Below are 24600 nucleotides of genomic sequence, written 5' to 3' on the forward strand. Positions count from 1 at the left end.
CCCTTGGCAGCAGGGCTGAGACTGGTGGCTCCCTGGCTTGTCAAGGACAGGGTCCCTTCTCTGTGCATGTACCAGCTGGCTAGCTTAAATGTGGGACTTGCACATCGCAGCTGATCAGTAATGTGTTTAGAAAAACAGATGCTGAAATCTGACCCCACACAAACATTGGGCAAGTGGGACAAAACCTAACCCCCTCAAAAATGAACAATCCTGAGCCAGGGAAGGAGGGAGGGGTCTGCCTCAAACCCAAATCGAGGCAGAGTATTGTGGTTCGGAAGATGCCATCACCATGCATGTAAGTGGCCGACCACATCCATTAGCTGGGGTTCAGAATGGGGTTCAGAATGAGCCGGCAAGGCCACTCACCGTGAGGAGAGGCTCGGCTTCCCGCTCTTGCTACAGCTGGTATAGATTCCTGGACCATCATCAAAGAAGCTGCCGAGTGCCAGCTTCTGCCGGATTGACTCTCTCTCATTTTTCTGTGCCTGCAGTTTCAGGGAGACAAGAAATGCCGATGAGAAGACAGATATCAGTGCCCCCACATGCCGCCCCATGGCTGAGTTCCTTTCAAGTGTAACCTGAACTGCAAAAATAAAGATACCAGCACATAAGCTGAGACAGACTAAAAGTTTGAAACGAACCCAGGTTCTTCTGGTCCCAGGCTTGTGAGCAATGGCAGCTCTTGGCATTCTGGTTTATTTTATTTTATTTATTTTTTTAAGCCTACAGCACCCGGTATTCCCAGGCAGTCTCCCATCCAAGTACTAACCAGGCCCAACCCTGCTTAGCTTCTGAGATCAGACGAGATCAGGCGTGTTCAGGATAGTATGGCCGTAGACCATTCTGTTTTATTTTATTAGTTATTTATTTATTTTTGGAGGGTCACAGGCAGGGGTTCTTGGGTACTACTCCCTACTTAGTGCTCAGGGAACCATGTGGTGCTAGACACTGGCACAAGACACCAGCTCTTTCCCTGCAGCAGTGCCAACTGGTTTGGTGCTAACTTCTCCAAGACAGAAGAAGGCTCATGGGAATGTGGTTTGCTGCTTTCCTGTGAGAAGTGGCTGAATAAAAAAGTTGGGGATGGGGGCCGGAGAGATTGCATGGAGGTAAGGCATTTGCTTTGCATGCAGAAGGACGATGGTTCAAATCCTGGCATCCCATATGGTCTCCCAAGCCGGCCAGGAGTGATTTCTGAGCATAGAGTCAGGAATAACCCCTGAATGCTGCCGGGTGTGACCCATAAGCAAAAACAAAAACAAAAAAGTTGGGGATGATGAAAAGCACCCTAAACTGGATGGTTATCCATGCCAGAGTGTCTTTCCCTATGTTGCCACTGTCCCTGCCTTTAATCAGCAAAGAGGGAGGGGCCTGTACACGTGTCAGACAGATGGCCCCCTAACACCAATCCTGTATAACCTTGACAGAACTTGAGATTCATAGGATAAACAATCCCAAGGGTATGTCCATTCCACTGCTGAGGGTGGGCAGCTGGCTCAGGGCTTCCATAAAAGTGTCATGAACCCTCTCTCTACTCAGCTCAGTTCTCCCACTTTAAAACAGGGAGAAGACCAAAAATGCCTTTCCTCCTTAAAGATAAAACAGCTACAGGAGGGCTTGAGAGAGCCCATGGGGAGGGTATTTGTCTTGGCTGACCCAGGTTTGATATCTAGCACCATATATGGTTTCCTGAACTCCTCCAGGAGTGATCCCAGAGAACAGAGCTAGGAGTCAGTCCTGAGCACCATTGGGTGTAAATAAACAAACCAGCTGCAAATGCCCAGTCTGTGCTGGACAAAGTGAGTTACAAACCAGGAGTGACCCGGGTTCGATCCCTGGCATCCCATATGGCCCCCCGAGCCTGGCAGAAGTGATTTCTGAGCGTAGAGCCAGGAGTAACTCCTGAGTGTTGCCAGGTATGGCTCAACAACCTCCCCTCAAAATAAATAAAGAACCCACAAGATTGGGCCTGAAATGATAGCACAGTGCGGAGGGAGCCTACCTTGCAAGGTCAACGGGTTTGATGTCCAGCAACCCATAGGGTTGGTACTCTGAGTCCCACCCAGAGTGATCCCAGAGTAAGTCCTGAGAACTGCCTGAGTGGCCCCAAAAGAAAACAATCTCCTTGGGTTTAAGGCTCAAGAGTGTCCCAAGCTGCTGCTTCAGAGAGGGCAGCTGTGGGGTTGTGACATTGGAAGCACCGAAAGGTCACGTCTCTGTACATCATTGGCCCACTCTAGGGGTTTCTTCAGGACCAGTCCCTGAATGGGAGAGGCTAGTCAAGGGTGCCACCACGCTAGTGGGCTGGAAGGACAGTTTAAGGAAACAGCTTAGCAGGAGCCTGGCACCCCTGAAATTGGATCTGCCATCAGAGTGGCTGTCAGAGCTGAGCCTCCTATTCCTACTCAGGCTACGGGGGTCTCCAACCCTAGGAGGTGGGGTGTCCTTGTCCTTATGGTCAGGATATGGGGTGTCTCCCGTCCCTCACACATAGGATACAGGGTGTCCCTAGCCTTCACATGCAGGCTCAGGAGCCTGCCAGGGCTTTTATCTGCAAAGGAGACCATTTCCCTGGGGTATGTCCCCGGCGGATGCTGCTAATGGCAATGGGCTAGTGTTGCCAGGCAATAGATTGTGCACCAGGGCCAGGGGATCACTAATTGCTTCAAAACAGGCTCCTGGCAGGACTGGCAGTGGCTTGATACACAGTGACAACCTAAGCCTATACTCAACCCTGAGCTCTGAAAGCAAACTTGTGCCCCCAAATATGGTGATCTGCCATTAAGAAGCTGGCTCTGTCTGAGGAAGGTATGTACCTGGGCTGGGCCTTCCTACTGGTAAGAGACCCTCACAGGTTAGAGACACACCCTCAAAGACCAGAGATCCTCAGCAGGATCAGGACCTTCACAGATGAGAGAGCCTCACAGGTCAGAAACCCCACGAACTGGATCTATAGTTGCACCCTGGGATGGAACAACACACAGAGTCAGGAGAGCAGAACTGACATGCTCATTGGGTATTGCTCATTACTATCCTTCAAGACAAAGAAGAAACCATTAAGCAGACTAGAATCTAACAGGAATTTTCCAGTTAGTGTCTCACGGAAACCACGAGGGATGGGTCCAGGAGTAGCATGGAGGCTGGGACTGTGCAAGAACACATGGGTTGGAGCCTCATGTTTTCATTCCTCGACTTCCTGAGAAACACTGTCCGGTGAAGGGGAGAAGGACAAGGACCCAGTTGGGCACAGATAAGAGTCCCCAAGCTGAGGCAAAGCCCCTGTGGACAGATGTGAGCAGGTTGCTGAGCTGAAGTCAGGGCCTTCCTCCATTTCTGGGGGACAGGGGCATGATGGGTCTGGGAGAAAGAAACGCAGCTCACTCTTAGCATCCCATTGTGCCCTATTCTACAACCACACCCAGTCTCAGGAGCATCCCAACATCTGCCACATGTGCACAGTTCCTGTGTTTTTATGATTCTCCGTGCTGACATGTGCTGGTGGCTGTTAATTGGAATTTGGGTCTCTATTCTCAGTGTGCACTCTTATCTTTATGGTCATGTACATCACAGCCCCTCACTCCGCCATAATATCTTTTTTTTTTTACTTTAAAAATGCATAACAGGGCCCGGAGAGATAGCATAGCAGCGTTTGCCTTGCAAGCAGCCGATCCAGGACCAAAGGTGGTTGGTTCGAATTCCAGTGTCCCATATGGTCCCCCGTGCCTGCCAGGAGCTATTTCTGAGCAGACAGCCAGGAGTCACCCCTGAGCACTGCCGGGTGTGGCCCAAAAACCAAAAAAAAAAAAAAAAAAAAAAAAGCATAACATAGTTGACCATAATGACTATTATAATAACTACTTATCTCCAGTTAAGTGAGAACAAAGTTAATAAAAAGATAGAAAGAGGGGCCGAAGAGATAGCAGGCAGAAGGATGGTGGTTCGAATCCTGGCATCCCATATGGAGCCCTGAGCCTGCCAGGAGCAATTTCTGAGCAAAGAGCCAGGAGTAACCCCTGAGCACTGCTGGATGTGACCCAAAAACCAAAAATCAAAAAAAAAAAAAAAAAAAAGATAGAAAGGAAAAAGAAAAAAGAAGAGAATAAAAAAGAACAGTGACAAGCAAATTTATAAAAATTATTTCATCTCATAGAGGTCATTAGAAAATACATTGTAGGGGCCGGGCAGTGGCGCTAGAGGTAAGGTGCCTGCCTTGCCTGCGCTAGCCTTGGACGGACCACGGTTTGATCCCCCGGTGTCCCATATGGTCCCCCAAGCCAGGAGCAACTTCTGAGCGCATAGCCAGGAGTAACCCCTGAGCGTTACCGGGTGTGGCTCAAAAACCAAAAAAAAAAAAAAAAAAAAAAAAGAAAATACATTGTAGGACTGGAGTGGTGGTGCAAGCGGTAAGGTGTCTGCCTTATGCACTAGCCTATGATGGATGTAGTTTAATCCCCTAGCGTCCCATATGGTCCCCCAAGCCAGGAGAGATTTCTGAGCACATAGCCAGGAGTAATCCCTGAGCATCACCGGTTATGGCTGGAGCAGTGGTGCAAGTGGTAGGTTGTTTGCCTTGTGTGTGCTAACCTAGGATGAACTGTGATTTGGTCCCCTGGTGTCTCACATAGTCCCCCAAGCCAGGAGCAATTTCTGAGTGCATAACCAGGAGTAACTCCTGAGCGTCACCGGGTTGTTGTTTTTTTTGTTTGTTTGTTTATTGGGTTACATCTGTTTGATGCTTAGGGGTTACTCCTGGCTAAGCGCTCAGAAATTGCCCCTGGCTTGGGGGGACCATATGGGACGCCGGGGGATCGAACCGTGGTCTTTCCTTGGCTAATGCTTGCAAGGCAGACACCTTACCTCTAGTGCCACCTCACCGGCCCCTGAGTCACCGGGTGTGGCCCAAAAACCAAAAACCAAACAAACAAACAAACAAAAAACAACAAAGGAAAGTTAAAAAAAAAGAAAGAAAATAGAAAGAAGTACAGTGGCAAACAAATTTGTAAAAATTACTGTATCTCCAATGAAGTCATTAGGACAATGGCAGAAGTTTTAGTAAGCTCTTGTTAGAGGTCCATTCTATTATTTCATTTGTTTCTGAACATTAAGTGACCTCAGCTACAAATTGGCATCTAAATTGGTGTATTTCTGGGGCCAGAGTGATAGTACAGCGGGGGTAGGGCATTTGCCTTGCATGTGGCTGACACAGGACCTGGGTTCGATCCCTGGTGTACTATCTGGTCCCCCCAAGCCTGCCAGGTTCGACTTCTGAGCACAGAGCCAGGAGTAACCCCTAAGTGCCACCGAGTGTGGACAAAAACAAAACAAAAAGAACAGATTTTAACCTGCTACTTCTTTCCAAATTCAACTTTCTGGTTCCATTATGCTAGCTAATTTTAGAGGGTAAAGTATTTTTTTTGCCTTGCATGTGATCAACCCAGGTCACACAATCTGGGAACAAACATGTCAGAGGTTCTGCCCATGGCTGACCTGGGTTTTATTCCCTAGCATCCCATATGGTCCCCCCAGCACTGCTAGTCATCCCTGAGCACAGCTGAGTGTGGCTCCCAAACAAAACAAAACAAATTGGTGTATTCCAATAAGGATGACAGCATCAAACAAATGAAGTTGTTCAGGAATTCAAAGCACTATTACTGATACTGGGGCTGTTGTTGGGCATGCTCTCAGCAGCCAAGTCAGATAGATGTCTTTGAAAAGAATCATAGAGAAATGGTGTCACCACTTTTTTTGACTCCAAAACAATCAGCACAAATGGGCTGATGAGCTGGACCCATCACACAGTTCCCTTCAGTCCCTCCAGGATTTTTAGGATGCTTCCCATCTTTGTACACCATTGGTGACAGCACTGAGAAAGCCTTGAAACTTGGGGCATGTCCATTTTTCTAAGGCAGCATCCTTAGACCTAGGGAGGGGCATGATCATTTGGGGGGAGGTCTCCCATCTACATGGTTGCCCCCAGAGGGAGGTTGGTGTGCATATACATGATATTCTGGGTTGGGGTGGGTGGGAACCTCATGCCAAGAATAGCCATGTGATGAGGAGAGAATACAGTCTATGGGGAGGCCCAGATTCAGGGTCATGACTGAATGATCTCCAAGTTCTGAGGGAACTTCTTTCTTCTTAGCAAATCCTCCAAGAATGCAGAGATCCACTTTGGGTTCCAAGTGTCCCCAAGCCTGCTGCCTGCCTTTGCAACAACCTTGTAAACAGTCCCAAGTGGGGCTTATTCATCAGTGACAGGAGTTGGGTGGGAGGCTCCAGTTTCCCAGTAGACCTCCGTGGGGTGGCAATGATTAAATCTATCTGACTGCGAACACTTGCACTGAAAAGTGCCATCTGCCTCTGTGTTCCACAGAGACTGCATTTGTGTGGTGGCATGTGCGTGCCTCACATGGGCTCTGGTAGATGCTGCTGTGATGGGCCGAGGGCAGGAACAAAACCTACAGGTTGATGCTTTAAGACATCTGATCCAACTGTACCTATAGTCAACCAAACAGCAAAACCAATGGAGCAAAAACACAAACCAGGACAAGATTCTAATTTGGAAAAGTAGGCCATGGCTGCATCTCTCCCCTTTCCTTCAGCAATCCATGCCCATGGCCCCCTCGCACAAAGCCTGCACCCCACACATCTGAACTATCCTGGGCCTTGTCCTCTGTGTCTTGGAAAGTGGGGTTGCCTGGTTGATGAGCTGCTCTCCATAGAACCATCCATGCCCCATCTGGGTTTTTCTTTCCAGGTCACATGCAAGTTCATAAAACTGGTACCCCAAAAGATTGACTGTTGTGCTTGGGTTCATTCAATATTAATGATCAGGACCAGCTGGGCACTGGGTGCTGTTTGGGTCCCCCAGCATGGCTTGTCTGGTTCTCTGGGCCCAAGACTGCATACGAGATTCCATGGTAAAAATTGGGGTCACAGTCAGACTAACACAAGCATCTGTTTGTTGGTGTTGTTTGCAGGTCCTTGAGTGGCGCCTGCTCCATGCTGAGGGATCAGGTGGCCGTCTATCAAGGCTCTCCTGCTCCAGGCCTGCTCTGGGGGCCCTGGGTTCGTACCCTAAAACCACAGCACATGTCACTTCACTGTTCTTGCATTGGCTGTGAAAAGCTTTTTACTTTGCCTCAGTGTGTGACACACACCTCTGGGAAGCCTGTGACAGGGCCCAGAGAACTTGCATTTGTTCTCTGGATTTGGCTGAGGCTGACCCCATTGTACCTAGCCTCTCTGCAGGAAGGGACAATGGGGACAGGAGGCTCCAGGGTTCTGTACAGTCCAACTGGGGCTCAGGTCTCTTGGGGCAGCTGGCAAGAAGGACAGCTTACAGGCCACTAGGACCTATTTTAAGTATTTAAGTAGCTTCTGGGGAAAACATCTATTGTCAACTGCACCAAGAAAGCAAATGTATAATTGCACGCGTGCACACACACACACACACACACACACACACACACACACACACACACACACAGTTCCAGCTCTCAGATTTTATTCTTACACAGATCACATTGAGAAAAGCTTCACATTTGTTCCCAATGCAACAGGCAGCAGCAATGTTTCACTCTGCGTGTCTGCTCCTTCTTGCCTCTGGGGGCAGAGGATTTTGCTGGGCTCCAAAGGAAGGGCCCCTTTCCTCTCCCCAGTCCTGACCTAGCCCTGACCTAGAGCAAATGCAGGCCATACACTCAGCTTCTGCGGCTGCACACGAGTACACTGGGCTCTGTTCCGCTGGCCTCACCCATCTACAACTCTGGCTATTTTTATTCAGGCCTGTTATTACTGGACACTCACCACCTACAACAGCCCCCCCCCACCTCAGCCCCCCGATCTACAAGACCACTTTCTGGAGAAAAGGCAAGCTTAGGAAGAAAAAAATACTAAATCTATTTTAGAAAAACAAAACACAACCAATAGCCAAGACAATATCTCTTAGGAAAACTTTCCTGTATCCTATAGTTTAAAAAATAAAAAGTCTCCGCTTAGAAAGGTTGCTTTGACTTTCCAGTAATGATTTAGGGTGGGCAATTGTTGTAGAATCTTCCCTGACAGAAGCAACTGTCTCTCAATGACACATACAAGAGAACACTTCTAACTTGTGGTCTCCCCCTTCTGCCCTCCCCCTGCTAGAGGAACTGTCCGATGGTCTGCAGTCCCCTTACCTGCTTATAGTCCCCCTCAAGGAATGGACATTCCTGCCCGCTGACGTCACTCATTCTGCCACTGTCCAAATTCACTCTCAGAGCTGCAGAGTTTTAGCCATGAAACCTCCTCCCAGGAATTCCAAGTGGCAGCCACGCCGGCTGCCCAGCCCTGCCCCGCTCCTTCATGCTGCCATACCGGCTGCCCTGTGTCTGCCCGGCCTCAGTGCCCGGGACACCGCCCCGCCCACCGCTGGCTGTCCTGTCTGGGCACCACAGTCTCTGCGACTCATCTGCCGGACACTCCCCACCCCCCTGGGTCCCCTTGGCCCGCCCGGATCCCTCTCACCTTTCCTGCCCCAGTCCTGGGCCCAGTGTGGCCAGGAGCCTATGAGGCTCTGGGGAGGGGTGGACAGATAAAAATAGATGCCCAGAGTGCAGGCGCGGGAGGAGCCCCAAGCCAGGGACCTGTGACAAAGGCAAATGGAAGGGCCAGTGTGGGACACACAGTGGGGCTGGTCTCTGCCCCACAATAGCTCCTCAGGGTGACAGAGTGCTCTTGGGAGAACCCTATTTCACTCTCCCCATCTCTACAGGTGGCAATGCAGCCCTCCACACCTGTTCCCCTCCAGGTCCACCAGGGTGCTGGATTCTTCAGGAGGAATCACATCCCTCCCCATGGTGTCAGGCTGAGCACGTCAGAGTGCATGTGTGAACATAAGGCACCACAACACCACATGTTGGAAGAAAAAATGGGCAGGAGAAGCCAAAGGTCAAGGACCCCCGTCTTCCTCATATCAGACAGACCAAGGGATGAGAAGATGGGACCTGCCAGAATGCCCCCAGAACAGGGCTGCAAGACACTCAATTGCTCACTGGTCTTTGCCCATGAGCATCCATCACTTCCACTGGGTGAGCACTCCTCCAATTTGACCGGACATATACTCCTTCTACGCCAGGTGCAAGAGACAAAAGTGACAAGACAGGCCCCCTTTACCAGAGTCCCAGAGGGAATGGTGACAAGATAGGCCCGCCTTACCCAAGTCTCAGAGGGTACAGTGACAAGAATGGTCTCTGAGCACAACTGCATTTGGCTGCATACACCCCACAGATGCCATCAGCTGCCCTAAGATGAGGGTACCAGTAAGAACAAGAGCCCTTTATCGGGGTCGGAGAGATACCATGGAGGTAAGGTGTTTGCCTTGCATGCAGAAGGACAGTGGTTCAAATCCCAGCATCCCATATGGTCCCCTGAGCCTGTCAGGAGCAATTTCTGAGTGTAGAGGCAGGAGGAACCCCTGAGCACTGCTGGGTAGGACCCAAAAACCAAAAAAAAAAAAAAAAAAAAAAAAAAAAACCCAAAGGAGCCCTTTATCACAGTGGCCACCCCAAGGGCACGATCACAGTGGCACACATTGCCATTGGGCAGTGCATCTGTTAAAGCAGATATGAATTCTACAGGCCAGTGTCTGGGCAGTAGGTATTGTAGTGAGCACTGAGGGGCCTGTGTCTCTGGAGTGGTACCATATTACTATGGATCTGTGTCTCTGCAACCATTATTTTCATAGTTACTCCGTACCTTTATCTTGTAGCAGTTCCTTTATTAGAATATAAACTAGTTACTCAGCACAATGGGCAATGGTCTTTGCAGCAGTTACTGTGGTAACTTGGCATTACGGGTCGGTGCATGCTGTAGAGGTTACTGTGGTTACTTAGTATTATGGGCTGGCATTCTCTGTGTTGGTTACCACAGCCACGTCCACTTAAGAGCGTCGGGAGCTGGAAATGGTTCGGAACTCACTGCTCACAGCTGTGGGCCATCCGGCAGAAGTTGCTGCTGGGCCTCTGGGCTCTTCGAGTGCCTGTCCTGACCATAATGAGCCATGCAATAAGCCAATACAGCTTTCCAGACTTGGGGTTCACAGACTGAGAGCCATGCAGATCACAATCAACGATGCCAGGAGTTGGGAGGTTAGGATATGAGACCTGTGTCTGCATACCTCCTTCTAATACCCCCCCCCAGGTGGAATATAGCCCAGCCCCTTCACTGCTCAGGTCCCCAAATTAGCCTGTCCCCAAGCCGCCCTACCGTGGCTTCCTTCCAACAGAGCAATGGTTTCCAGCCTAAGGCCAGGATTTCTGCTTCCCCTCTATTCTCCCAATGTTCCTGCCCCCACCCCCATCCTTTCCATGACCATAGGCTCCAGGGTGTGTAAAAATTGCAGGAACAGACAAGAAAGAGCCTCTGAGTGTGGTCCTAATCTCCAGACCTTCAACTTCTCATCCAGCAACACCCTCCACCTCAGTAACCCATAATCAAGATTTATCAAGGGCGAAACTATAAAAATCTAGAAATAAAGAGACTTGGACTAATAAGTATGAAGGCGGGCCTAAACGCACAGCGCAGATGGCTGAGCGCACATTAATAATCACGTATGCACAGACACAATTTCTGACACACATGCAGGAATGACAGACGATGCTCCGCCTGCAAGTTTTTGTGTTCACAACTACATTTGGGGGATATTATCTTTACAGAGGACAAGGCAACATCCAAGAGGAAAATGTCTTAGCCAGAGAGAGCAATAGGGGCTGGAAATGAAGCATTAAAGATCAGTCCCCTTGTTAGAATGACTGGGTCAGAGTCAAGTCACGGACCATGTCCTTGGGTGGCACTGCTCTGGGGGTCCAGTGCGGAGTTCACCTGGTCCCCTCCTCAGGAAAGATCTGAACCTCGGCTTTCTGGAGGGTTGGTGAAGCTCCAAACAGCTGATCTTTCCTTATCATTAAACTTTCCTTTGATTTTTCTCCAACAGTGCCCTACTAATGTTGCAAACCCTGCTGCCACCAAAAGTACATTTTCAGGGGAACTCTGAGGCATCTGACCATGCTGTATAAGCATGAGGGGCTCAGCTTGAGACCACAAAGAAAAACTCACGATGATCCATCGATCTTCCCGACATGGTGGCAGGACCCTGGGGACCAAGCATGCACTAACCAACTCCTCTTTGGAAAAGGAACATGGATCCAATGCAGACACCCCTTAGTCGATTCTAAGAGTCACTCCTACAAAGTGGCTCTAGGTTCCTGGTCCAAGCCTTCCCGAATGTTCTCTAGTTCCCTCCCCAATGCTAATCTAATGCTAATCTAAAACTCTGTGCACCCCACAGACCAAACCCACAAAACCTTCTGTCCTTGAGCAGATACCTGAGATCATGTTTCTTAAACTGGACAATGCCTCCTACAGGGGATGCTAGGATGAAGGGGGAGGGATGGTGGGAGCCTCAGAGGTCAATTGAGGGACACTTTCTATTTGCTGCAGGAAGAGAGATTTCCAGGGGACGGCACTTAGGCTATCGTCCTCTATTATTGAAAAGAGGGTGATAAGCCAATTAAGTTTGGGGACCACACCTGCTTTAGACAATCAGACAAGCCATTGTGGAACTGACCAAGGGGTCTTGCCACATGCCTCGGAAATCCCGGCTCTGTATCCAGGGATGGATCAGGAGAATACCCAGAAGTCTTTGTCTCTGCAGTGCCAGGACTGAACCTGCATTGAACCTGATTAGCTGTGTGTGCAAGGCAAGTGCCTGTCTTGCTGTACTATCACTCTGGCCTTCAGCAAGCAACCAATGTCTGCTCGACTGTGCCAAGTCTGTTTCCATCTGGTCTGCTTCAGTCAAGGTTTTCCAATAGTGAGGTATATTGTCCCCTGCCCTCTCAGGCATTTTGGGACATACCCAGTAATTCTCAGGGGTCACTACTGGTTCTGATCTACTCGCAGGAATTACTTTGGTGGTGCTCAGGGGACCCTATAGGATACCAAGGATCGAGTCCAGGTCAGTTGTGTGCAAGGCAATCATTCTACCTGTTGTACTAATGTTGAAGCCCCATGGTAAGGTAATTTTTAAATGTATTTTTCAGTGCAGGTGAAAATCCTCCTCCTCATCAACTACTAAACCAATGTGTGTGTAGGCGGAGGCAAAGGGAGGGTCAAGAGCAGATGGAAAGGATTTCCCAGATAAGTCCCAGATCCAGACCTCCTATCCATAAAAACATGAGAACTGGGCCGGAAAGATAGGACAATAGGGAAGAATTGTTTATCAGGAGACTGGTCTGCTCCATCCCTGGCACCACACATGGTCCCCTGATCCCCGCCAGTAATGAGCCCTAAATAAGCCCTGAGCACTGCTGGTTATGACCCCAAACCAATACCAATTAAAACCATGACTTTTTTTTTTTGTGGTTTTTGGGTCACACCCGGCAGTGCTCAGGGGTTATTCCTGGCTCCAGGCTCAGAAATTGCTCCTGGCAGGCACGGGGGACCATATGGGACGCTGGGATTTGAACCGATGACCTCCTGCATGTAAGGCAAACGTCTTACCTCCATGCTATCTCTCCAGCCCCAAAACCATGACTTTTGAGCCAGAGTGATAGCACAGTGGGTAGTACATTTGTCTTGAATGGGGTAGACCCAGGTTCAATTCCCAGCATCCCATATGATCCCCCAGGCATGCCAGGAGTGATTCCTGAGAAGAGACAAGCGTCTCTTCTGAGCACTGCTGTATTATGTGGGTGCCTTGATTTCTTGAGGTCACCCTGCTGCTGCATCCCAGGGTCAGAGTTGGACGCTGCCCAACATGGGGATCCTGCCCAACATGGGGACCCCACGGGTTCCTGGGGTTTGTTTGCTCCTTTAGGCCCCGCTGAGTTCAAGTGCTTACAGGAGGCTGGTGCTGCCACAGGCTGTTACCGAGGGCATTGGCATTCTACTTGGCCCTGGGCACAAGGAGGCTATGAATAAACAATGGCATACGGGCTCCCTGGGACACTGCACTTGGCATTCTGAGCTGGCATGAATATGGATTCATTCTGAGATTATGGTGGGAGGGAGCTCGGGGACTGGCGACTGGTTGCGTGATCTGCACCCAGGAGCCTGCTCCCCGTCCTGGGTCCCCCTCCCTCTCCAGCTTCAGAAAACCCTAGACATTTGGCTTAAGGAGATGCTGCCATATATCCCTCAAGCATGTGCTGTATGAATCATGACTTTAGTTTAAATGACATGTTTGACCTAAATTTCGACAGATCAGACCCCTAAAAATCTGTTGACATTTATTTACGTATTTTTAAAATATGGGCACTTTCTTAAGGGTACCTTTTTGAGGCAAAACAACTAAGTTAGATTTTTTCAGGTGCTTTTTTTTTTTTTTGAGGGGTTGGTTGGGCAAGTTCAGATGTACTGACATTCAGAATTATTTTTTGCTGGTTTCTGGGTCACACTGGTGCTTCAGTGCTTGGTGTGGGGATGTGGGGGCAGATTCCTGAGGGTGCTCGCGGACCTTGTGGTTCAGGGAATTGAACCAGGCTTCCTTCAGATGCTCTAGTCTTCTCAGACAATCTCTACAGCACCCATAATCCTTTTTTGGGGGGGAGGCCACACCTGGTGGCACTCAAATCACTCCTGGCTTGGGGGACCATATGGGACACCAGGGGATTGAACCGAGGTCCGTCCTAGGTTAGTGCCGGCAAGGCAGATGCCTTATTGCTCCAGCCCAACCTACAATTTTTTATTATTTTTTTGGTTTTTGGGTCATACCCGGCGTTGCTCAGGGGTTACTCCTGGCTGTCTGCTCAGAAATAGCTCCTGGCAGGTACGGGGGACCATATGGGACACCGGGATTCGAACCATCCACCTTTGGTCCTGGATCGGCTGCTTGCAAGGCAAACGCCGCTGTGCTATCTCTCCGGGCCCTACAATTCTTTTCTTAAAAATTCTGGTGAGTTTTTGCAGACACACCCAGCAATGTTCTGTTCTAGGTCTATTCCTGATGAAGGTGGTCTTCTCTTAGTGGAGCTCCATAGAGTGCTGAAGTGACGCAGGACCACCTGCCTGCAAGCCGTGTCACCACTTGGCTGAGTTTTCTCTTTGGCCCTGTTTTCCTAACTTGTTTTTTTTTTTTTTTTTTTTTGGGGGGGGGGCACACCTGGCAGTACTCACAGATTACTCCTGGTTCTACACTCAGAAATTGGTCCTGGCAGGCTCAGGGGACCATATGGGATGCTGGGATTCGAACCACTGTCCTTCTGCATGCAAGGCGAACGCCTTACCTCCATGCTATCTTGACGGGTCCCTTGTTTTTTTTTGGGGGGGGCACACCCAGTGACACTCAGGGGTTACTCCTGGCTATATGCTCAGAAATCACTCTGGGCTAGTGGGACCATATGTGACACTGGAGGATCGAACCGCAGTCCATCCTAGGTTAGTGTGTGCAAGGCAAACGCTCTACTATTTGTGCCACCACTCTGGCTCCGGAACTTCTTGTTTTTGGTTGTTGGTCCACACCTGGCTGTGCAAAGTGTAACTCCTATCTTTGCACTCAGGAATCACTCCTGGCAGACTTGGGGGACCATAAGGGATGCAGCGAATCGAACCTGGGTTAACCAGGGTTAACTACGAGAAAGGCAAATGGCCTGCCCACTACAGCTCTGGACCCCAATTTTCTCGATTCTTAAAACTGCCAAGAGCCTTACTTTCTCTTTAGGAGAACAATGATTATCTCCACACTCAAATCACCCTTTGCTCAGAGCCAAAGAAATTATAAAGTGGGGAAAGTGCTGCCTTGCACACAGCTGACCTGGATTTGATCCCCTGCATATGCTCCCCGAGCCCTGCCAGGAATGATTCCTGAACACAGAGCCAGGAGTACGCCCTGAGCATCACTGGGTGTGCATCCCCACCCCAAAAAAAAAAAAAAAATCATATTCTTCTCTGCTCAAACCAGGCAAAGCAATGAAATCAAAATTATTTTCCAGGGGCCGGCGAGGTGGCGCTAGATGTAAGGTGTCTGCCTTGCAAGCGCTAGCCAAGGAAGGACCCCGGCGGTTCGATCCCCCAGCGTCCCATAAGGTCCCCCCAAGCCAGGGGCAATTTCTGAGTGCTTAGCCAGGAGTAACCCCTGAGCATCAAACGGGTGTGGCTCGAAAAACAAAACAAAACAATATATATATATTTTTTTTTCCACCACTATTAATTATGGGCATATTTCTCCCTCAATTAAAAGATGATAAATCGGGGCCGGAGAAATAGCACAGCAGCGTTTGCCTTGCAAGCAGCCGACTCAGGACCTAAGGTGGTTGGTTCAAATTCCGGCGTCCCATATGGTCCCTGTGCCTGCCAGGAGTTATTTCTGAGCAGATAGCCAGGAGTAACCCCTGAGCACCACTGGGTGTGGCCCAAAACCAAAACAAACAAACAAACAAACAAACAAACAAAAAACATATCAATAGGGATTAGACAGAAAAGTCTTAGACAGAAATTCCATCTAAAGGGCCAGAGAGATAGAATGAAAGTAAGGCATTTGCCTTACACGTAGAAGGAAGGACAATGGTTCGAACCCCGGCATCCCATATGGTCCCCTGAGCCTGTCAGGAGCAATTTCTTTTTTTTTTTTTTTTTTTTTTTTTTTTTGGTTTTTGGGTCACACCAGGCAGTGCTCAAGGGTTATTCCTGGCTCCAGGCTCAGAAATTGCTCCTGGCAGGCACGGGGGACCATATGGGACGCCGGGATTCGAACCGATGACCTCCTGCATGAAAGGCAAACACTTTACCTCCATGCTATCTCTCCGGCCCCTCAGGAGCAATTTCTAAGTGTGGAACCAGGAATAACCCGAGCGCTGCCGGGTGTGACCCAAAAACCAAAAACCAAAAAAAAAAAAAAAAAAAAAAAATTCCATCTAAAAGTACGCCAATGAGCACTAAGATGCTAGAAACCTCTTCACCATGAGCATGACACACCTTTCCCCATTCTGTAGGCGGTGGGGGGACTGCTCATAATCTTAAGATTCCCCACTTTGATATCATCTTCTTTCTCGCAGCAGGGAGAGATTGATTTAGAAACAGACTTATGGCTGGTCTGATGTCAACAGGGAGAGAATCTATTTCCTTTCCGTTGTGACTCATTAAATCAACCACTCGAATCTGGTCAGGAAAGGGCTGTTTTCTCTCCAAGGATTTAAATATCATCTCTGCACACGAGTTCCAATGACATACTCCCTTCTTCATCATCTAGTCCAACAGGATATCAACTGTTCTCTTCTGGGATATTATCATCAGCAGGTCCAAAAAAAAGCTGGGTTTTTCTGTTTGTTTGTTTTTCTTTTTTGAGGCAGTAAAACTATCCCTTTTAAAACTTTGAAAAATTCGATATACTATGCAAGGTAGCATGGAAATGAATAATTGTCTGATCTGGCTACAGTGATCTAGAGAAAGCACTGAGGGCCAGCGAAGTAATCAATACAAAGGTTAAGGCACTTGCCTTGCATGAAACTAATCCTAGTTCGATCCCAAGCACTGGACAGAGTCCTCTGAACACGCCAAGAGTGATCCCTGAGCAGAGAGCAAGGAATAAACCCCAAGAAGCACCTTAAGTGGCTCAAAAACAACAACAAGCACAATACACCACATTCTCTGGGGGCTGGTGAGATAGTACAGGAGTGAAGGTGCTTGCTTGCCTTGCTCACAGCTGACCCAGGTTTGGTCCCTCGAACTGCCTGTTTCCCTCAGCACTGCCATAAGAGATCCCAGGCCATAGAACCAGGAGCAAGCCCTGAGCATCACTGTGTGTGACCCAAACCTCTTTTCCTTGCATGAAGGAGAAGTGGGTTTGGGGTACAATATTTTTATTGAGGCAACATTGCTATACAAGAATGTGAATGTATATGTGTCTCAAAGGACCAATGAAGATTTGATCTCATTATACTCTATTTTTTTCTGGGGGATGTATTGTTTACTTGTTTTGTTTTTTGTTTTGGGCGACACCAGGTGGTGCTCAGGGTTTACTTCTGGCTGAGTTAAGGGATCACTTCTGGTTGTACTAAGGAGAGCATACATACAGGGTCCAAGGGATTAGAATCTGGATTGACCACATATGTACAATCTTAAGAGACCATTTCTGGAACGCCAGGGTAGCTGAGCCCAAAGCATCCTGTTTGGGTTCAGATGTGGATGAAAGTGCAAGGAAAATAGATGTTGATTGTTCAGAGAACTTGCTGTTGGCCAGTGAGGCAATGCCTGTGAAACTGGTGGAAGGCCCTAACAGAGGAGAAAGGGAAGTGCAGAAGAGGAATAGAGGAGGCCAAGGAGGAGGCATTTCCCGGCTGGGGCAGGGCTGGGGACATTGGTTGGGCATGGCAGAGGGGCAGGCTGGGGTCTGGAGGAAAGAAAGTATCAGTCATCTGCTTGCTTTTCCACTCTGTGTGTGGGAGGGAACTGATCCAAGTCACTCTTCAGGAAGGGGTGAGCAAGGGACAAAAGGATAAAGCCTGTCAGCATCCTGAGGTGAAAATCACCCAGTGTGGATGGCAAGTGGAGGAGCTGTCTTATGCCGCACAGCCTGGAACAGGGCTTCTCGGGCGGAGTCCAGGCCAGGAGAGTGGCTGTTCCGTTCCAAAAGACTGTCCACTTCCCACCCCACTGCCAGTGGATAGGGTGGGGCTTTTCTTCGGCAACGGAAGAGAGCAGATCTTGTTGATTTAAGTCCCCGGGAGAGAGACAGAAGGATCCGTAGGGAGAGAACAGAGAGAAGGCCCAAAGACAAAACACCCACAAACATCTGTCTGAGAATTTCTTATTTCTTGGTGCTGTTCCTGGCTGGGGGCTCACAGTCATCTCCCCAGAAGCTTCGTGAATGCGTGAGAATCAGCGAAACCCTGTCTTTGCGAGCACACACATGAAACCCTTCCTTTGCAAACACATACACACAGTGAAACCCTGTCATTGCAAACTCACAGAGAAAACCCTCTTTGCAAACATAGTGTGTGCGTGTGTGCGTGCGCACACACACACACACACACACACACACACACACACTGAAATCCTCTTTTAAGCAAACACACATGCAGCAAAACCCTCTTTGCAAACATATACACACAAACACACACAACCACCGCTGCTGACCCATTTCTCCAGAAAAGCAATCAGCAAGGATCGATGCAGCCTCTATTTCCTAGCCACGAAGAACACATGCCGGGAAACAGGGAGGGCGGCTTCCCGGAGGCCTGGTGGGCTCCCAGAGTGCCTGCAAATCACATGACATGCACACTTCTGTGTGCAGTGAAGGCCTGGGCAGCTAATATCACAGCAGGCTGCTCCCTCAACCCCTAGTGAAACTCCAGGTCCAGGTCTAGGACCCGGGGTGTGGTCAGGTCAGACAAGGCAAAGCTGTGGGCCCAGCACGGGCACAGGAAGGACAGGGTCTGGCTGCTCCATATCCATAGGGTCGCCTTCCCCAACCACCCAGTGGGAAACGTATGCAGCCTTGCACAGTAGGCATGTTCTAAGCACCGGAAAAGCAGTGATTGATCTGAACCTGCACAAACACAGCCCTCAGGCAAAGCGGAGACAGGTGGGGACAGGGCCCAGCGAGACCAACAGCAAAGAGGATGGGGGAGCCGGAATCACACTGAAGCCTCCCCAAGATGGGGGCCCCTAAGTAAAGACCTCCAATAAAGAGAAGCGTAAACCCTGAGGTAGAGGTGGGGAGTATTCTCAGCACAAGCAATACAGGATCCCACAGAATCAATTTCCCATGAACAGGAAACAAAATGAGTCCATAATAGATTAGCTGCTAAATCTGGTCTCTCTGCCAAAATTTCTGGGGAAACAGTAAGGATCAGGGTGGGAGGGCAGAGTGTTAGCAGGGTGCAGGGGTCCTGGGCTTTGATATGGCTCTGAGCAGGAGAATTTGGATGTGGAGTTTTTTGTTTTGTTTTGGGGCCACACCTGATGGTGCTCAGGGGTTCGCTCAGGGGTTCCTCCTGGTCCCTCGTCCCTGGCAGGCACGGGGGACCATATGGGATGCTGGGATTCGAACCACCCTCCGTTTTGGGTAAGCTGTGTGCAAGGCAAACGCTCTACCGCTGTGCTATCTCTCAGACTCCTTAATTTTATTTTTTGAACCAATGCTCGTTTATTTCTGGTGCAGCACTCAGGGATTACTCCTGGCTATGTGCTCAGAAATCGCTCCTGGCAGGCTCGGGGGACCATATGGGATGCCCTATTGCAAGGCAAATGCTCTACCTCCATGCTATCTCTCCGGCCCGACTGATCACTCTTGGCTGTGTTTGGGGGTGCGGGGAGACCTATGTAGTGCCAGAGATCAAACCCAGCCAGTTAATGTCTTACCCCTGTACTACCTCTCCAGGCCCTGGAGATGAAATAATAATTGAAAAAAAATCATTCTGGATACTGTTGAAAAGAGATCACAGAATAGGGGTGGGTCCACAGGCAGGGCAAAATGGGCTAAGTGAACATTATTGCTGAAGTAACCATGATGTTGGTAATAAGAGTACTAACGATGGGTGATAATTATTTGGTCATCTGTTATCAAGTACACAAAGAATTTTGGGGTATGTATGGGGGGGAGCTGATAGCCTATTATCTGGACTCTGTTAAACAATGGTATGTGTTTAGGAATTAATCTTACAAAGAAATTCTTCCTAAATAGGTTACCCAAGGAATTTGCTCCAACCTGCTGCATTATAATTCATTAATAAATGATGGTGGAGTTGATCGAGAGGGTCTGGATCTGGGGTGATGATAAATGGAGAAGGTGCTCGCTTTGCACCTGGCCAGCTCCCTTTTAATCCCTGGCATCATGTATGGTTCCCTGAACCCTACCAGGAGTAATTCCTGAGTTCAGAGACAGGTGTAAGCCCTAAGTGCTGCCCTGTATGGTCCAAAGACCAAAGAAAAAGAGAAAGATCTCTTGGAAAATGGGGGAAACGATGCATCTTCTCCAATGACTGTGACCTCTGGGGGTGGGTGGGTGAGTTGGGGGCTGCAGGTGGGCTCCTGCCCAAGTGAAAGAGGTCTGGATAGCACCTCCTGGGGAAAAAGTAGACCAGAAAACTACCTGCTCCATGTTCATCCCCACGCAGTCTCCTTGGCTATCCATCACTGCCAAATCTACTTCATTTTATTGTGGAAAGAAGCAAGAACGACTTCCAAACTATTAAATGCACAGGGGCAGCGTCAGATACTATGGATTTCCAGCAGAAGAAAATACCTTTTCACCTCCTCCAGAAAAACAAAACCCTTCCTGGGGGGAGGGGTGGTGGTGGTGGTGGGTAGAAATCTGAGATCTGATAGCAGGTCCATTTTTGACCTACAAAGGCGGAGATTTTCAAGTTTTCAACCTCCAGAGCCCAGAAGGGATCAGCTAACAGGGGCTCAGGGCTCACCTTACAATGGTGATGTGATGGCGGGAGACTGGGCTCAAGGCAGGTGAGCAGACACGGTCGCCAAGCCAGATGGGCTAAGAGGAGACCCAGAGCCCTGACACTTGAGATGCCATGAACTTCTGGTGCTGTCTTGATTCCGAGAGGAAGAAATCCAGTGCTCAGAGTCCCATAGTGAGAAGCCACACCGAGAATGTAGGTACTGCTGGGAAATAAGCCCCCAGTGACTAAGCAGAGCGGGAGTGTAAAGTCACAGGGCTGGAGGGCCTAAATTTACTGAAACCAGACTTGTCGGGCCTTGACATACTCACCCCAGAAACAGCACAACCTTCCCCCACTACGGGGAGAGTCTTTCTTGGTAACTGGGAGAATTGGTCTCTGGGAGCCTGGAATCCCGCCATGGTGACAGCATAAAATTAGCTGCCAGTGAAGACCCAGCTCCCCAGAACTCTGTTTACGAGGGGTTCATTCAATGCTGCCTTCCAGCCAGACACGAGTTATTAACCCCCGAGGCCTGGAACTGGTCTTTGGAAACCATCAAAGCGTCAGATTTAAAACCCAGGAGAGCAACTGTGCAGAGATGAGCGCATATATTATTATTATTATTTAAAATATGTTCCCACTTGAAGGTGTTATCCTGCTGTGACCTTAATTCGCATGGGTGAACCATTTAATTATTCAGTTTGGTTCTGGGGCCACCCCAGGCGATGCTCAGGGATCACTCCTGGTTCTGTATCAGGGAACCATTCATGGGGCCTGGGATAGAAATTGGCTTTGGGCATGGTAAAAACGCTTCCTACCATGTTCTCTTTTCTCTCTCTGGATGCTATAAGTTCGGGAAGACATACAAACACGTAAATCAGAAATATACTGTTCTGGCAGTACGGCTGACTTCTGGAAAAAAAAAATTCTCACCCCATCTACCATCCAACGCCTGTCAACGTCTATTTACATAATTTCCTTAAAGGCAAAAAATCCTAGAAGCCAGCTGCAAAGGCAATGCACCCTCAGCACCCCCTTCCCCGACGCCATGAAGCAAATCTTCTTTTTTCTACGTTATCTATGTGGAATCCCAGCCAGGGGGGGTGGGTCCTGCCCGGAGGCCTCCTTTAAATGCAAAGCGCATCTCAGGGCCATGGCAAAACCATGCCATCGCCAAGGTGCATGCCACAGACGCTGTAAAAAAAAAAAAAGGCCACCGAGGTGGTTTTCTAGTCCGCTCTCTATTTTTTTTTCTTTTTATGCCCCATTACTCTCCAGAAAAAAACCTAATTGCAATGCAGAGCAGAAGCGTTCTGCATGCAGGCCCGGCGCAGCGCAGCGCATCCTACCTGATACGAGCAGCTCTCCTGGTGAACCATCTCAGAGCATGCTAGGGCCCCGCACGCTGCAGGACCGCCCGGCGACGCAGAGCATCCGCGGTGGCACAGCCCGGGGGATGCCCGGGCGTTGAGGCCGGCCCCGGGACCGTGCAAACGGCTGTAGCGTGCCCGCCGCCCTGCGCAAAGGCACCGCCTGTGCCGGGGGCGCGCAGTGAGCAGCGCCCGGAGGAGCAGGCGCGGCTGCCAGCCCGGCAAAGGCGGGGGAGGCGCCCAGCGCTGCACAATCAGCCAATTATATGGGAGCACAAAGGAGAGGCCCGGCCCGGCTCGGTGACCTTCTGCTTTCTGCAGGCCCGGGAACGGAGGTGGAGGCGACGACGACGAGGGTGGGCGGTGGGTGGATGGGGACAGCGCCAGGGGACTGGCATCCTCACTCCCAACCTTCTCCCCCTGCTTCCTGAAGGATGAGCCCAGCCAGGACTTGGAACCTGGAAAACGCCCAGTGGGTGTGGGTGGGGAAGTGGAAGTGGGGTTCCATCATCAGAGCAGGGGCGCCTTGGTAAATAAAGGTTGTTATTGTTGCCTCCTCTTTGGGGCCATTTGTTTTTTTCACCCCCCCCTTTTTTTTAAAGTCAACTAGAAATATGATCAAAGTTCTTATTCCTATCCTATCAAGCATTCAGGTCAGTATAATTCATTCATTTCATGAAAACGAAAGGGAACAGTGAGGTTTTTGCTCTTTTAAGGTAGGCTGCTTCATGCTGAGAGTATATAAACACTCCCCCCCCACACACACACAATATAGCAGCTATGAACAACCCCCAGAGAGGGAAAGAATTCTGGCCTTGCACAGTTATCGAAGACCATATGACTCTTTTGGGGGGGGTGCAGGGCAGGATTGCAGCACCCCCAAAACAAACAGAGACCACCACAAACAACATAATGTTATTCAATCACACAACTGGATTTAAGCCAGCAGATCAGAAAGGAAATATTCATTTTTGTTTTGTTTTGTTTTTGGGCCACACTCGTTTGATGCTCAGGGGTTACTCCTGGCTAAGCACTCAGAAATTGCCCCTGGCTTGGGGGGACCATATGGAACACTGGGGGATCAAACCAAGGTCCTTCCTTGGCTAGCGCTTGCAAGGCAGGCACCTTACCTCTAGGGCCACCTCGCCGGCCCCAGGAAATATTCTTGTAAAATTAAATATCTTCCCATCTACACATTTATCTTTAGCAACCCTGCTTTAGCAAAACCTGCTTAGTCTTCTTTATATTATTATTATTATTATTTGGTTTAGGGGCCACACCCAGTGGCGATCAGGGGTTATTCCGGGCTCTGTGCTCAGAAATCACTCCTGGCAGGCCAGAGGAATCATATGGGATGCTGTGGATTGAATGCCTACAAGGCAAACGCTGTGCTATGGCTCCAGTTTTTCTTTATATTATTGACAGAGAAGACAAGCTGAGAGGGGAGGAGGAGGAGAAAGATGGGGAAGGAGAGAGAGAGAGAGAGAGAGAGAGAGAGAGAGAGAGAGAGAGAGAGAAAGAGAGAGAGAGAGAGAGAGAGAGAGAGAGAGAGAGAGAATATCAAACCCAGGCCTGAAATGCAGGTTGAAAACAAGCATTTTCTTTTCTTTTTTTTTGTCCAAGGAAGAAATCAACCTGTCTCTATAGTTACTAGCCTATTCCATCTCAAGGCCTAGGTGGAGTCTGTCTCTGACTAGTCATTGGTGACATATTTTTAAAAAATGTCTCCTCCTCTCAATATTTTTTGTTTTTGTTTTTGTGGGCCACACTTGGTGACGCTCAGGGGTTACTCCTGGCTATCCACTCAGAAATTGCTCCTGGTTTGGGGGAACCATATGGGACGCCAGGGAATCAAACTTCGGTCCGTTTTAGGCTGCAGACACCTATGCCTTGCGCCACCGCTCCGGCCCCATCCCCTCAATATTTTAAATTAAAAAAAATTCTAGCTCAGTAGACATAGAATGATAACAGTGCTGAAATTTATTGTATCGGTATACAAGACCACTGCAAAGCCCCATCTCAAAGTGGCTCCCCAATGCTGTCACCCCTTTTCTGTTACTGCCCTCCACTGCATCTGTGGATTGACAGTTCTGGGGCTCACTTCTCTCTCTTAGCACTACCCAGGAACTCCAGACCTCTGTTTTGTGCAAAGGGAAACCCTACTTAACATTCCCTTCTAGAGAGTCAAGCAGAAGTTTTCAACCCCACAGGCATGCCCGCCTGCACAGCTCAGCTTCAGCAGTTGGGTGCTCTGTACCTCTTTTCCAGGGGTTCGCTCACAGGATGTGGCTCTCCACAACCTGGAATGAGGGGGAGCGATGCAGGGACCAGCTAATAATGAAGAGCTTGCAGAAGGAAGCCTGCGGTGGCTCAGGTGCTTCTGCGAGACAGGAGGGATGAGGAAGTGGGAGATTTCTCAATCCCTTCAGGCCCCCAGTTTTCTGCACAGGCCAGGCACAGAGAGCACAACGGTAGCAGTAGAGGAAGGTTCTGGAATCCCAAGCATGCAGGAAAAAGTAGACCAAAGTGAGTTCCTTTTGCCAGGGAGCAGGTTGGATGAGATGGAAATCTTATTCATCCTGGAGAAGGGGCGGCAGCAACCTGCCCAGACCAGGTTTTCACCTCAGAGGCTCTGTGAGGTGTCATTGCCTGGGCTTGCTATGACCCTGAGGGTGGGTTCATGACTTGAGGTTCTGGATGGAGCCCCTTTGGGATGGATCTGTCTTAAAAGGTCTAACAAAAAGGCCACTTCCTGGACTTTGTTCCGAAGACAAAACAGAGCTGGGCTTCATTACATAAGCTCCCAAAGAGATTCCTCATGGGTTCTTTAAAAAAAAAAAAAAAAAAAAGATCTA

The 24600-nt window shown here is 49.3% G+C and overlaps 1 protein-coding gene and 1 non-coding gene across 5 annotated transcripts in view; both read right to left on the bottom strand.

Moving 5' to 3' along the window:
• The window catches only part of SCHIP1 (schwannomin interacting protein 1), a 285050-nt gene that overhangs the window by 21984 nt on the left and 238466 nt on the right, over positions 1-24600 (bottom strand). For 3 of the 4 annotated variants that reach the window (XM_049785905.1, XM_049785907.1, XM_049785906.1), the window contains one exon: positions 367-485. In XM_049785905.1, the coding sequence (XP_049641862.1) occupies positions 367-485 (119 nt within the window). Of the gene's footprint in view, positions 1-366; positions 486-21724; positions 21929-24600 lie in introns of those variants that run through there. The other variant, XM_049785908.1, reaches the window with a different exon arrangement.
• Positions 721-839, bottom strand: LOC126026571 (5S ribosomal RNA). The gene has a single exon (XR_007501794.1). It is a non-coding gene; the product is annotated as a 5S ribosomal RNA (ribosomal RNA).

This window comes from Suncus etruscus, chromosome 13, assembly GCF_024139225.1.
Source record: "Suncus etruscus isolate mSunEtr1 chromosome 13, mSunEtr1.pri.cur, whole genome shotgun sequence".
Lineage (NCBI taxonomy): Eukaryota > Metazoa > Chordata > Mammalia > Eulipotyphla > Soricidae > Suncus > Suncus etruscus.